Below are 13,506 nucleotides of genomic sequence, written 5' to 3'. Positions count from 1 at the left end.
CAAACAGGGGCTTCCAAACACACCCAGACAGAAACAATAACAAATCGATAAGATGCTCCTTGCTTGCAAAAAACATAATAAGTGTAATAATTATTAAATATTCTGATGTGCATATATTAAGGCAGCATGTTGCCTGAGAGTGTTTCCTATCTATCTGCATGTTTTGGTACACTGTGTGCTTTTGCTAATGTATGCACATTAGAATCTTAAGCATTTTCACATCTTATAAGCAAGGAGTTAATTTCTGTCTTCTTGACATGATTAAACAACTCTAAACATTTTGTGGGTCATATTCTTCTTAGTGCTGCATCACCCAGGAACTACTTTAGTCGCGTTTCGACCAAAGGAACTGTACCCCGGAACTAGGAACCTTTGGAGGAACTCACTACATTTCCACCGAAGGGACCAGGGTCTAAATTTAGTTCTAGGGTCTTTATTTTACACCGCAAATATTCCCTGCTCGGGGGGGGGTAGTACCGGTACTTTGGGGGGTGGGACTTGCCTTGCAATAAATTTCTGAATGGGTGAGTAGAGGCTACTGGCTTTACATCGATCATGTCGGGTGTTTTTCTAATACTGCTCCTCTCTTTTCCACCGTGCAAACATATAAATCACAATCAACAGTCAGATAGCCACACAAGTCTCACCGATGTCCATCTGAGATTGTACATAAGCATTAAATGTATTGCTGGGAAAGAGCAGCCAGCGTGGAGCGGTGTGTTTACAGCGAACATCTGATGGAGTTAAGCTAAATACTGGGTCTTAAGTTTTCATCAGTCAGGAAGTTTTTACACAGAGCCGAAGTCGGTCTCCTCCTCTTCAAAACAAGCAGAACAGCTGATTACAGCAGGTAATAAAGCTTGTTAAACATCACGTTCCTCCGATGCTCAGGTGGAAACAGACAGTGTGCTGCCAGCTGCAGCTCTTGTCGGCTGGAAATGTTTTAATAACCTTCAAAACTGTCACAATTTTATTTATTTTTTATTTTTTTCTCTGTGTCTGAGTTTTTTAAGAACTTGATGGCTTTATCCAGTTTGTTAATAAATTTGTAACAAACTTCAACGTGTGTCTCTTCATTATACTCCCACACAAAAAAGCTGTTTTAATGGTCAAGCATAGCCTATAGTTTTTCATTATGTTCCAATCAAATCTCATGTTCATTTATAAATTTCGCTCATGGATAGTGGTTTTGGTGGAAAATGCGGCTTATGGTGGTTGTTACTAGGGAACTGGTCTCACGTCAATGTTGAAGTCCAGGGTGACGACAGTAGGTGGGGCTAAGGAATACCAGGACTTAACTACAGATTAGACAGAACTACAGTGGAAGCAACATGCAGACTGACTGCTCAGCCAAGTAAATGGACATTGTGCACAATGTGTGAGGGAATGGGATCAGTGTCACCCATGCTATGGACAGGGGGTCATTAGACATAAACACAGACACAGTCACACATATCACCTAGTTTTGAGACAGGGAGTTATTACACCAACCACATACCGAGATGTTCACATTAGTGTACACAGAGGAACTGAGAGGTGGGATGCACCTCCGTGGTTTTATAAAGCCAATCCAAAAATCAGATTTTGTGTCACACACATTAAGGTTTTTATTTGTGCTACAAATGCAGCTTTCACATGGGTGCATGTTTAGATTTAGGTAGGGTAACTAACATTTAGTCGTAAAGAAATATATATAATATATTGAAATATATATCAATAGTCAAAAATTGCTGGTAAAAATAGTATTGATTGACCTGAGAAGCCAGAGAACAAGGAGGGTGGGGAAAGCAAAAGTGAACCCACTGCCAGTGGAAGATAATAAAATGAAATGCCTAGCAGAATTGATTCCTTATTTTTATAGTTAAGTCAATGTATTTGTAACATATGGGGGTGGTGATGGCGCAATGGAAAAGACTATGCCTTTGGTGTGAGAGACCTGGGTTCAACTGTGACCCATCCACCATTGTGTCCCTGAGCACTTAACCCCTCGTTGCTCCAGAGGCGTGCAACCTCTGACATATGTAGCAATTGTAAGTTGCTTTGGATAAAAGCGTCAGCTAAATGAGTAAATGTAATGACATATTGGTGCCCTTTTGGGTCAATCTAATTTTTTTGTTTCATAAATACTTCCATCTTAGTAAGGTGACAAACACACTTCACACAGGCTTAGGCTACACGTCTAGCACAACTGGCACCGGTAACTGGTACAAAGTTCCGTCCTGGGTCACTCGTAATTAAACCAGAGATCAGAGGGCTGAATAAAGCATGAGCTGTCCAGGAGGATCAGGTATCACTCTGTATAGGGGCCCAGAGAGACAAAAGGAGTCCCTTAGCCCCATACCATACCCAGAGAGGAGTGATACTGACACAAACCTGAAAGGCAACTCCTTGCATACAGTGATGCACCCCCAACCCACCCAGATCTAATCCACAGTTTACACAGCTCAATGTCCCTCAGACCTAATAAAGCTAAAGATATTGTCACAAACGGGGACCCTCAAAGAACTGCATTCAACACCCACCCTCACACCAGGCTTGTTTTTTCATATCTTCATACCTTCTACAGTAGATGACAGTATTTGTTTGGTCAAATATACAGATACAAATACTGCATGGTTTATATGAAACAGTGAGACTAAATGGTTATGTTACTGCATCCGTAGTAACATAACCATTCTTCACTGACAGTAGGAGCATGATTTCAAAAACAGAGAAAGAATTCAAAGCCATGCATGACAAGTAATGTGAGTGGGAAAAATGTTGTGAGTGCTAGTTCTGCTAGCTACTTTATGATTTCTTCAAATGGACCGCATATTTTTCAAATGCATCTCATATAGTCAACATAGAAAATGACACAAGATCTGTTTTAGGTGAATATTTGTTTTATTGACCACATATTATGGAAACTGGGGGTTTAAGAGTGCTCAGAAACTATGCAACAAATATAAACACGTTAACTTAACCTGATTTGTGTGTGTACACATTTACATTTATTCATTTAGCTTATCCAAAGCGACTTATATGTCAGAGGTCACACGCCTCTGGAGCAACTAGGGGTTAAGTGTCTTGCATAGGGACACATTGGTGTCTCACATTGGATTCGAACCCAGGTCTCTCACGCCAAAGGCATGTGTCTGTTCCACTGCACCATCACCACCCCCATACATATACATAAACACAGTTAAATATGCTCTTTAGTCTTCATCTTGTGTGTGTCTCGGTTTGTGTACAATCTGTTTCTGAAACAGGTCTTCCAACGTGGATGTATGTGTAAAGGCCATGACCAATGACAACAATTTCCCTCCATGGTAGAGGATAACACTGTTTATCAACAAACACTTTAAATGCACAAGTTCAAGCCAACTCTGTGGTTCCACACAACCTATTTTAGGCTACTTATGTTGAAATGGGGTCAGCTGCACATTTGAGATCCTGATTCTGAAACCTCCCCTCTGGTTGGATCTTCTCAGAGTGTCTCTGTTGGATCCAATCCCAATCAGCTCAGAACAGGGAGTTCTTATCATCCCAAAAGGTTAGGGCTTTTGGTAGAGGAGAGTGTCAAAACAAATCACACTGTTGTAACTTTAATAATGGCATTGTCTGCATTATTTGTCATAATCTCTGCCATTCATGCCACCAAAAACACTTACATTTCCATTACACTGAACGATACCACTAACTTGGACTATAACCAGATTTTCAGGCGTCTCAATGCACCTGAGTTTACATGTCCTTATTCTCACCTTCCCACACAACGTAAATATTTCAGCATTTTTTATAATCCCTCCAAATATACTCGGTGTGCCCACACTGCTAGTAAGCAGTGATGTTGCCAGCACACTCAATGGTCCGCATCAAAACTGCAGCCAAAGGTAAGGATTAACATGACAAATAAACAGGACAGGTGAGCAGTCAAGAGATGGTCGCAGAGAAATTCCCCTTATCATGACCATTTATTGTAGTAAAACAAGAACAGAAACACAGATGCACATCTCCCATTCTTACAGGACTGAAAGCTAAACTGACACGAACGCTCACTCTGCTTTCACCATAAGTGGCAAGAAGCTCAACTATCTCACTGCCATCAAGGGACAAAAGTGAAGCCCTTTGATTACGGCGTCATCACACAGCAAGTTTATCTACCCATGTTGCACCACTACTCAGCATTCACATGTACAGCTCATTGCCAAGAAAAAGGGCCTCTCCTTAGAGAACGGAGCAAACTGCTGATAGCAACGCTAGTTTCTCCCACAGAGTGAATCACAGAGCTCCGGACAGTGACTTGCTCTTACATTCTCCTCCTCTCTCAAACAGCTGACAGACTTGCACAGTGGGTTTGATGACCGATAGCCAATCTGGCCTCCCTCATTCTTTGAGATGAGCTATGCCACGAGTTACTAAGTGAAACAATGATTCATCATTTTTCAAGCAAAAATGCCCAACATTTGCTGGGTTGAGGATCTGAAATGTGTGAATTTGCTTTTCATTATCATATATTGTAAGAAAATTTTTGGGTTTTGAGCTGTTGGTAGGATAAAGCAAGTAATCTGAACACATCATATTGGGCTCTGGGACAATATAATGGCCATTTTTCACTATTTTCTTAGAGTTACTATCCTAAACAATTATTTGGTTGATTGAGAAAATCACCTGCAGATGAATCATTAATTAAAATAATCATTACTTGCAGCCCTATATAACTGTAACATCAGTTTTATAAAGATTGAACTGTCAGTTCAATAAACATCTACCTTGCAGTTTACCTATTCACAATGGACAAAACAGTGGTGTATCAACGTTTTACATAATGCTGACAACTTGATAAGCCATTACAGATAACTCAGCTTGTCTTATTCTAGTCACAACCCGCATGATTCATGAACGATTCTGGCTGATGAGAGAATCCAAATGTGGTTACTGTGTTTTAGTGGAAAGGGAGTGCTGCTGTATCTCCCGTGCAGCTAGCTATCTTTGTAAAGTCTGCATGTGGAGGTGATCAGGCCACTGATGTTTATCTTATCACGGATGGCAGCCCTGAATGGAAATCTCTTGCTCTGTGGTTGTTCTGTGGAGCAAACTAAACGTCTAGCAATGATACCATTACCTTATATGATAATCTAGGGCACATTATCACACTTCACAAAAATTCAGGGTGTTGTTGAGACTGAGTCACAGTTTATATCTCCAGGGCGATCAACCTGTCTGCCGTATTTTTAACCATATGTTGCGACTCTAACTAGGTTGTCACACTTTTTTTTTTTACAAACTTGCCATGTCACTAAACTGCATATGAATCAATCTCCTGAGCGCCAACCTACATTAGTAACGATGATATAACACAAGTAATCCGTGTGACAACGTGAGAAATTATATTAGAAGTGATGTGCTAGCTGATAGCTATTCCATAATTTTAGTCCGAGCAAGGTTCATTAACGTTATTTTGCTGAGTAACGTTCACCTCTAAAGTTAACCAGGTAAGTTGAGTATCGATAGCTTTGGCGTTGGCTAGCTAACTAAATAACTAACCTCTTAGCTCATTCGGTAGAGCTGAGGAAGACCTTTTCCAACTCCCATGACAGATGCTAGACAACCTCTACATTTTCCTCATTCTGTTTCCTAGACAGGCTAACATGCGAGCTAGTAACCTAAATGCCATGTAATTGGGTTTACAGGGAGCTAAGAGCCGTTGAGCTAACATAGCTGCGTGTGCCGCATCCGAAAAACACCAAGCTAGTGCCGCTTAGCTCCCTGAGCTAACACAAGCATTTACCGGGGCAGGGTGGTTAAAATAAAACGTTTCACATCTTTCAACCTACCTGTGATCACCGCTGCGACCCAGACGATGCCCCGTTAATGTCGTCACCTATGTATCACGACCCGTGCAGTGCCAAAATAATTCAAATTCCACAGAAAGTGTTGAGGAGGACGCTCGCAGTCCAATCGCTTCAGCCACCGCCGCTGAATGGCTGCTACGCGGAGACTCAACCAAACTTCCTCCTTAGCAACGGACCGCCTCCCCGAGACTTCATTGGCCCGGCGCGTGCAGATTGGAGGTGATCGATAGACGTCGACAGGATCGCCTGGATCAAACTTCACTTTCACTGCATTTTTGAGACATGTAAGCGTTATAGCGCCTGTAGACTAGGAGTGGAATGTGAGTACTTCTACTCAAATACTGTACTTTAGTACATGTTTAAGATACTTGGATATTAGTTAATAGTACTTTACACAAGCATATCAATTTTATGCGATTTCTCTTCCACTACTTTTTGGAGGTAAATATACTTATTCTACTAGATTTATATGATAGCTTGAGTTACTAGTTACTTTGCTGATTTAGATAATTACTACAAAATATAAATCAACTATTGCTCAAATTATTGTACAGTGACCTATTGATAGAGTCCAGACAAAAACAAAATGCTTTCTTTGTACATTTGGAATAACATATAATACCATGCAATGAGTGTATGATGAGTCTCCAGCAGAGGTAGAATAAGTTATCACATCTATTAGATCAAATAATACAATGTTAAAATACTCAGTCCAAGTTAATGTCTTACTAGTTAAGGTCTTTACTTTAAATATTATAATAATGGAAGTCTTATCAGCAAAATAAGTGCTCATACATAACAATGACCCCTACAAGTGTTATATTATATATTATTTACATTATTTTTTACTTATATCATTAAAATTGGATCATTATTACTGCTGGATTAATTTGTACTGTAGCCTAACTAGCCTGTAACTTTAATATTTGTTTGAGGTGAAACTAATTTTAAATACATGCTTTGTGGTTGTTTTAATTCATGAGGATGCATTAAACTTTATGTTTAAGTTGACATTCAGTTAATTTTTATATGTAAAACAGAAATACACAATAACTGTGAAATGAGGTGGAGTAAAAAGTACAATATTTTCCTCTGAAATACAGTGAAGTAGAGGTATAATCTAGCATAAAATGGCAATGCTCAAGTAAAGTACAAGGATCTAAAAGTTATACTTGTGTGTGAGTACATGTTGGTCACATTTTACCACTCGTGTCAGTCACTGAGCGATCTTTCATTGTATATTCACTGGCTGATATGCAAACATGGCCCTGGTAGTGAAGGAACTCTCTAAACCACAGTTTAAAGGGTAACACCACAGACCACAATTTTAATGTCCTTCCTGTTTTCGCATTAGTGTTCTCAAACATATTCTTTGGTTGTCCCTTACAACAATTGTCAAGTCTTGATCTGTGGCCATTTCTTCTTTCTTTTAGGAGTTTTTATTCCTCCACCCAGTCTGTCCCTTATGATGAAACCTTGGCCCCTTAAAAGGCCAGGAGTTTATCAGCATTAAGTTGCATTCCTCGCATAGCTAAGGAGCCTACTAAGCTGCAGTGTGGCATGTTTTGTGGCCTGGAAGGTTGCAAAACCAACAAAGGAAAAAAAACTTAAGTTAATAACGTTGTCAAGCCTGTTATGTTGATTATTATTGTCATGCCAGTGTATTTCTTTGTGCCATGAATCAGCTTTGAAAATCTCCCTCTCAGACACACACATGTTCTCTTCCTTCTTTTTAATGTTACTCCCCCTTTGTTCTTGATTATCTTAAAAACATTGTTCTTTATGGCTCCTTTTTTTTGCAACAAGTGTTTACCCATCAACCTGTCAAGGACTTTTGAGTCATAAAATGTAGCTGGTGAGCCTCGAACATATGTGTGAGGATATTCTGTCCCCTTGTGGTCACAGAGTGTAACTTCACTAACGTTGGCGCACCACACAGGTGTTTCACTTACTGTGCTTAATTAGACCTCCTCTCCTCACGTTTTTTAACAACCTTCTGCGCTGATTTTGTCACTTCATCATACGTTCCTCCTTTGAAACCTGCTTTCATACATGTTTGAACTTGTCAGTGGTGGTAGAAGTACATTTGGTCTTCTACTTACTGTAAGTAAAAGTACCAATACAACTATGTTAGAAACACTCATTACAAGTTCTGTATTCAAAATTATACTTGAGTGGAGTAGAAGAACAAAAGTTTGAACAAAATTAGTATTCACTATGCAGAAAGACCCATTTCAGAATAATGTAAGCATCACCTTAATGTTGCCGCTGGTAAAGGTGGACCTAATTTTAACAACTTTATGCACTGCTGTGTAGCTTAATATATAATAATACAGCAGATTGAATTTGTTTCTTATATTTTGTATTTATGACCTGAATCTGCAAAGTAGCTTGTAACACTAATAAAGCTGTGTAAATGTAGTGGAGTAGAAGTATAAAAGATTTCAAAATTGTACTTAAGTGCAGTGTTTGAGTAAATGTACTTTTTTACAGTCCACCACTGGAACTTGTAAAGTACACTTGTAATTATCTAGCTCATGTCTGTGCTAATTCAGAACAAATGCAACAATAACACATTAAGTGTAAACACTTTTGCAATACAAAATGAAGCTATTACACCCAAAAGTTTCTTTGCAGTGCACAGATGACAGTACAGTGCAAACGTTTTAGCCAAGTGTGGAATAAATGCTGTAAAGTCAGAATGCTTTCAAAAACAGACATGTAAATATATTATATTTATCAATTAACAAAATGCAAAGCGAATGAACAGAAGTAAAATCTAAATCAAATCAATATTATGAAATTTTTGAAGGAACTCGACAGGTAGGTTGGCTCAAACAGCTCGGAGGATTACCCACAGTCCTTCTGTGGATTTACACAGACTCAGTTGCTTCTCCATCTTCCTGAAATACCAGACAGACTTGATGATGTTGAGATCAGGACCCTGTGTGACCGATGCCTATTTTTGAAAGCATTCTTACTTTATAGCAGTTTTCCACACCTTCCTAAAACTTTTGTTAAAGACGGTACTGTATTTGCAATAAAAAATGACACAAATGTTAAAAGTATCTTGTGTTATTTAAAATTATATTACTAGTTGCGTTTAAAGATCGGATGTTATTGTGTAATGAAAAGGCACTCCTCTTTGCAACATTATTGGAGATCGAACAAGGCTAAACAGAACAATATTCCATTGTTTTTTGTAAATAACTAGAGCAATAATTCCTTTGTTACCACATTTTATTTTTCAAACAACATATAGAGTACTTTACACAAAAACCAAGCCATTGTCTGCTTCCAATATTTACATAAAACTTTGTAGAGAGACAGAAAAAAAAACATTCTTTGGGTCTGACCATGCAAAACAATAAATAATGTTCTTAACAGGTGCTTTGCATGGTGCTTTCAAGACTGCTATTCAACAATAAAAAAAAGCTCAGATTTAAATGGCTATACATAAAGCTGCCCTGGTCCTAGGCAACAAGACAAGCAGTGACTTTTACTCAGAGTAGGTCAGGTACACCGCAACACATTTGCTACAGTATAGTATGCACTCAATTGTTCTGAGGCAATCCTCACTACTCCAATTTTGAGCATATTGTTGATCAGGATAGATACAGAAATGAAAAAGTGAGATGTGCAACAGTTTTCAGTGAAAAGCTTAGATTACGTAAAAGAACTGCAGCATCCTCGAGGGATGAAGCACTGTACACAAAAGACCTCTGATGTTTTGCTCAACAAGGCCTTAAAATGTTTTCAGCTATGCTCTTGTCGCAGAGACACAATGAGCAGGAGCTTGAAGTTGACATCACAAAAGTACAATTCTCACTCCTTTCATCCCTCAGCAAGGCAACAGACAGTGTGCAGATGTGATCCCCCGAGTCCTTCTGTAGGCCAGGTCCAGAATCTGCTCCTCTCCTCTCCTCCTTCTCCCTCTCCCTCTTCCCCTGTCTACAGTGGCTCAGGTGACAATTTGTGGCTCCCAGGACTGGCTGGCCATCTGGGGGCGACACTGTGTGATGACTGGAGGGCCTGTCGGGGTCTGACTGTCCAGGCAGAGGCCACTCACCATGTGCTGCAGAGCTGTGCCTTTTGGCTTCCACTTCTGCAGAGAGAGAGAGAGAGAGAGAGAGAGAGAGAGAGAGAGACACACAAAAGATGAAAATACATGAATTCATCTCTGTCAGTTAGTTTTATAGAAAGTATGGACGTCCTTGGACATTGTCTGGTTTGAGTTATTCAGCTGCTCATAAGTGATGTGTATCAGCACAGGAGGTTCATGTTAGTAGTGAGTAATGGACTGAGTTACACCTGGATAACAGTAATCACATGAATGACTTTCTGAACTCTGAGTGGAAAAATCAGAGTACAGCCAGTTGCAGTGTGCAGCAGCGAAGAAACAGTTTGTTTTATCTGATAAAGTTTCACAGAAAGGAAAATTACCATTTGTTAATGAGTTCAGCAGTGGTGGAATATAACTTTGTAAATTTGTACTGTAGAGTATGTTCTCAAGTACAAATGTGCAGTACTTGTATTTTTTACCTCAGTTTTAGTTATTAGTGACTTTAGAAATTAAGATTTTAGAAGCACAAAATATGAGTTTAAAAAAATATATACACTGTTATAGATTAAACTACCCAACAGTATATAAAATAGTTAAAATTAGCACAACCTCAACCAACGTACACAATAACATCAGTAGTAATTATCCAATAATATTATATAATAACACTCAAATAGGCCACTTTTCTGTTGGTACGTTCACTTTTACTTTTAATTCACATATGTGAGTCTATGAAGGTGTAGTGCATATGAAATCCCAACCGATACTGAATCTGTCGGCCAATAGTTAGTTTTTAAAAGTTTTTACGTAAACAACAAGCTTGATTTTGACCCCTTTGATTTGTTTTTTAAAGAATTGTGACTATGATACATATTTAGTAGGGACATTACAGCATTACAGCAACATACACACACTGATGCAAATATATCTGTAATAAACTGCCAATATATCGGCCTGGCCTATGTATCTGTCTAGCTGCATTCTCTATATATGTATGTGAATATTAGTGTACGTATCATATCTTACAGAATAGTTGTATTTTTAATGTGCAAATAAACTCAGTTGCCAGTTTATCAGATGCAGCTAGGTAGAAATTATGCTGCCTAATACAACAACCATGAAATAAATCCAACCTTCATGAAGGTTAATATATTCAGATTCCTTTTAAACTGTTTTGGAGAGGTTTTGATTCAACTCTATGATCATTCTGGCTGTAGATTGTGGTGCTGTTGAATTGTATGGCATACACATAGCTGTTCCTGTTAATTATTCTACCCTTACTGACATAATGTTCCTCCAAAATCAACACCAAGTACAAACAAAAACAGAACATTACTGCGTGTGTGTTGCAATGTAAATACTCTTAAGTAAAAGATCTGAATACTTGTTCAACAACAGAAGTTCAGTGACAATGTATATGACTGTAGGCTAAAGCTTAGGAGTCATCTTATCACCACAAGAACACAGGCTATCATCAGCCTAGCTGGAAATATGGTTTTGTATAAAGGTTTTTATTGTTGTACTTTCTCCTAATATCTATTCATGGTTAACATTAAGTCAAGTCACTCACAGGATACTATCCATAAATCCAGTATTCTTTTCACCAGGGACTCCCCAGGGTCTAGTCACTGAGCGTAAAAGTGGCGGAGCAAGTTTGACAAGAAACATGAGACTAAAGAGTGAGAATGTGTGTTCCCATAAACAGGATGTCTATAAATCATCAGGTGTAAATGGTTCCTTTATTAGCTTGCTGATCAAAGATGGGTTAGGCAACTTTGGAGAATCTAGCATGAAACAGCTAGATTTTCCAAGTATTCAAACTGAAAAAAGCCCAACCTCTCCATTCAGGCCTCTCTGTAAAGCAACTGACCCAAAACCCATTTCTCCACACTTGTGTCAGAGGATTTGATTTATTGATTACAGTCAGGATGTAAAGAGAATTGCAACAAATGTTTCTGAAATAAATTGCGTAAGCCCAGAGAATGAGAGGGCCAAGTGCAGATTTCAGGAGCCATATGGAGGCTCATCAAAGTCTGGAGGTGAAAGGGGGGGTTAATCTTAAAATCCCAGAGGAGGGAGAGTGCGTCTGTGTATACGTGTGTGTGTGCGTGTGTCATCTACTGTACAAATGCACTGTAGTGTGCCTGTAAAGTGTGTGTAACAAAGACAAGGATGAAAATGTGGAGTAGAATCTTTTACCGTTTAGTAACAATGATTAGCACATTAAGTGTTAATGTTGTGCAACATGAACCACAGTTTACATTTTTAATGCATATTTAGACGCCAATGTATCTGTGATATAGTTGCTAATAGCCAACATTTTGAGCCCATTTTCTGTGTCTTGAAGTGTGGCTAATTGATACCAAAAAATCTCCACGTATTTAATTTCATATATTTATATTTTGTAAACCTCTAAAGTACCCTTTAAAATCTTGAAAAATTGTTCCAGACTGTGTTCTTTCATGCAGCAGTAAACAGGGAAAAGCCTCTGTCATATTGATGATGGACGACATGAATAAAAAATAGCCATTAATGAATAACTCACAACATCATTCTAACCTAAGTTCTGTGAAACGTTGAAACACTCCTACATATTTACACTGTTAAATAAGGTGACGCCATCACTTGTTGCTCTAAGAGTTTATCACTTCAACACTCTTTCATTTAGAGAGCAAAGTAATTTTTTCCCTTTCTCTGGGATTAAACACACAGGACAAAGAGGCCAAATGTCTTCCACAGCAAAAACTGCTTGCTTGTTGATGGGCAGGTTCCCAAAGAACTCTCAAAGGATTTGTGATGGGCCTGCAGAGAGATGAGAGGATGGCCTGGCAAGAGTCCTGCACACTCATACACATGGTTTGAGTTAATAACTCCCTCTTGGATTTCATAAATCAACTGTGCAGCCAATGAGAGTTCACATGGCATCTGAGTGTTCAACATTCACAAAGAGGAGAACTAGGAAGGAACAGGGTGGGGTCTTAAGTTATGGTAGCGCTTGTTCTACTGCATCTATAAAATCAGAAGCTGTTCCTTTGGCGTGAGCTCAGTGCATTAAGGCCACTCAGATTGTCTGAGCCTTCTGGCATCATCTGCAGGCGGGCTGCTTAGCATCTGTCCTGGAACCACCTCTTATCTCCAGATCTTTTCAAGTCTGAGTTCAACAATGTGAGTGGCACATCAAGGACAAATGATTCCAAAATGAGATTACCAATTGGAAAATCTGAGACCTACTTTTAAAATGACTGATGAGTGCAAGATTTAAGCAAATTCCAGTTTCTTTGTTAACCCTTAGTTAACACAAAAAATAAAATTAAATACACACAAATGAAAATGTAGTGCACTTCTATTTCTTCTTACCTGTCTGGGCTCTTTTGAATTGCAGGGCTCCATCCTGACCTTAGACCCTGCTGTGAAGGCTGAAATTGCCAAGCAGAAGTCCTGCTGCCGGATCAGTGGCTCTATTAGTTCCCATCTCTGCAAAATACAGAAAAATTGACAATATGCTACAAATTCACACACACACACAAGACATTCAACCTTAATCGACTATCAATCACAAACCACCAAGTTTCTGTCTAAGTGATTTAAAGAGATGCAGCCTGAAATCCA

The 13,506-nt window shown here is 38.9% G+C and overlaps 2 protein-coding genes across 5 annotated transcripts in view; both read right to left on the bottom strand.

Annotated features, from left to right (window-relative positions):
* The window catches only part of numb (NUMB endocytic adaptor protein), a 41,334-nt gene extending 35,365 nt beyond the window's left edge, over window positions 1-5,969 (bottom strand). For all 4 annotated transcript variants that reach the window (XM_038728301.1, XM_038728303.1, XM_038728302.1 and 1 more), the window contains exon 1: window positions 5,817-5,969. The gene's annotated coding sequence lies outside the window, so the exon portion shown is untranslated. The remainder of the gene's footprint in view (window positions 1-5,816) is intronic.
* A 3,087-nt stretch (window positions 5,970-9,056) lies between these two features.
* The window catches only part of galnt16 (UDP-N-acetyl-alpha-D-galactosamine:polypeptide N-acetylgalactosaminyltransferase 16), a 40,563-nt gene continuing 36,113 nt past the window's right edge, over window positions 9,057-13,506 (bottom strand). Inside the window, exons 14-15 of the mRNA XM_038728805.1 lie at window positions 13,255-13,371; window positions 9,057-9,939 (exon numbers count right to left, since the gene is read on the bottom strand). Coding sequence (XP_038584733.1) covers window positions 9,796-9,939; window positions 13,255-13,371 — 261 coding nt within the window. The 3' untranslated portion in view covers window positions 9,057-9,795. The remainder of the gene's footprint in view (window positions 9,940-13,254; window positions 13,372-13,506) is intronic.

Source organism: Micropterus salmoides, unplaced genomic scaffold (genome assembly GCF_014851395.1).
Source record: "Micropterus salmoides isolate LMB-PRFRI ecotype aquatic unplaced genomic scaffold, ASM1485139v1 Ms_hic_scaffold_19, whole genome shotgun sequence".
NCBI lineage: Eukaryota > Metazoa > Chordata > Actinopteri > Centrarchiformes > Centrarchidae > Micropterus > Micropterus salmoides.
The sequence above is the reverse complement of the archived record's forward strand: the minus strand, read 5'-3'. Positions and strand labels throughout refer to the sequence as shown.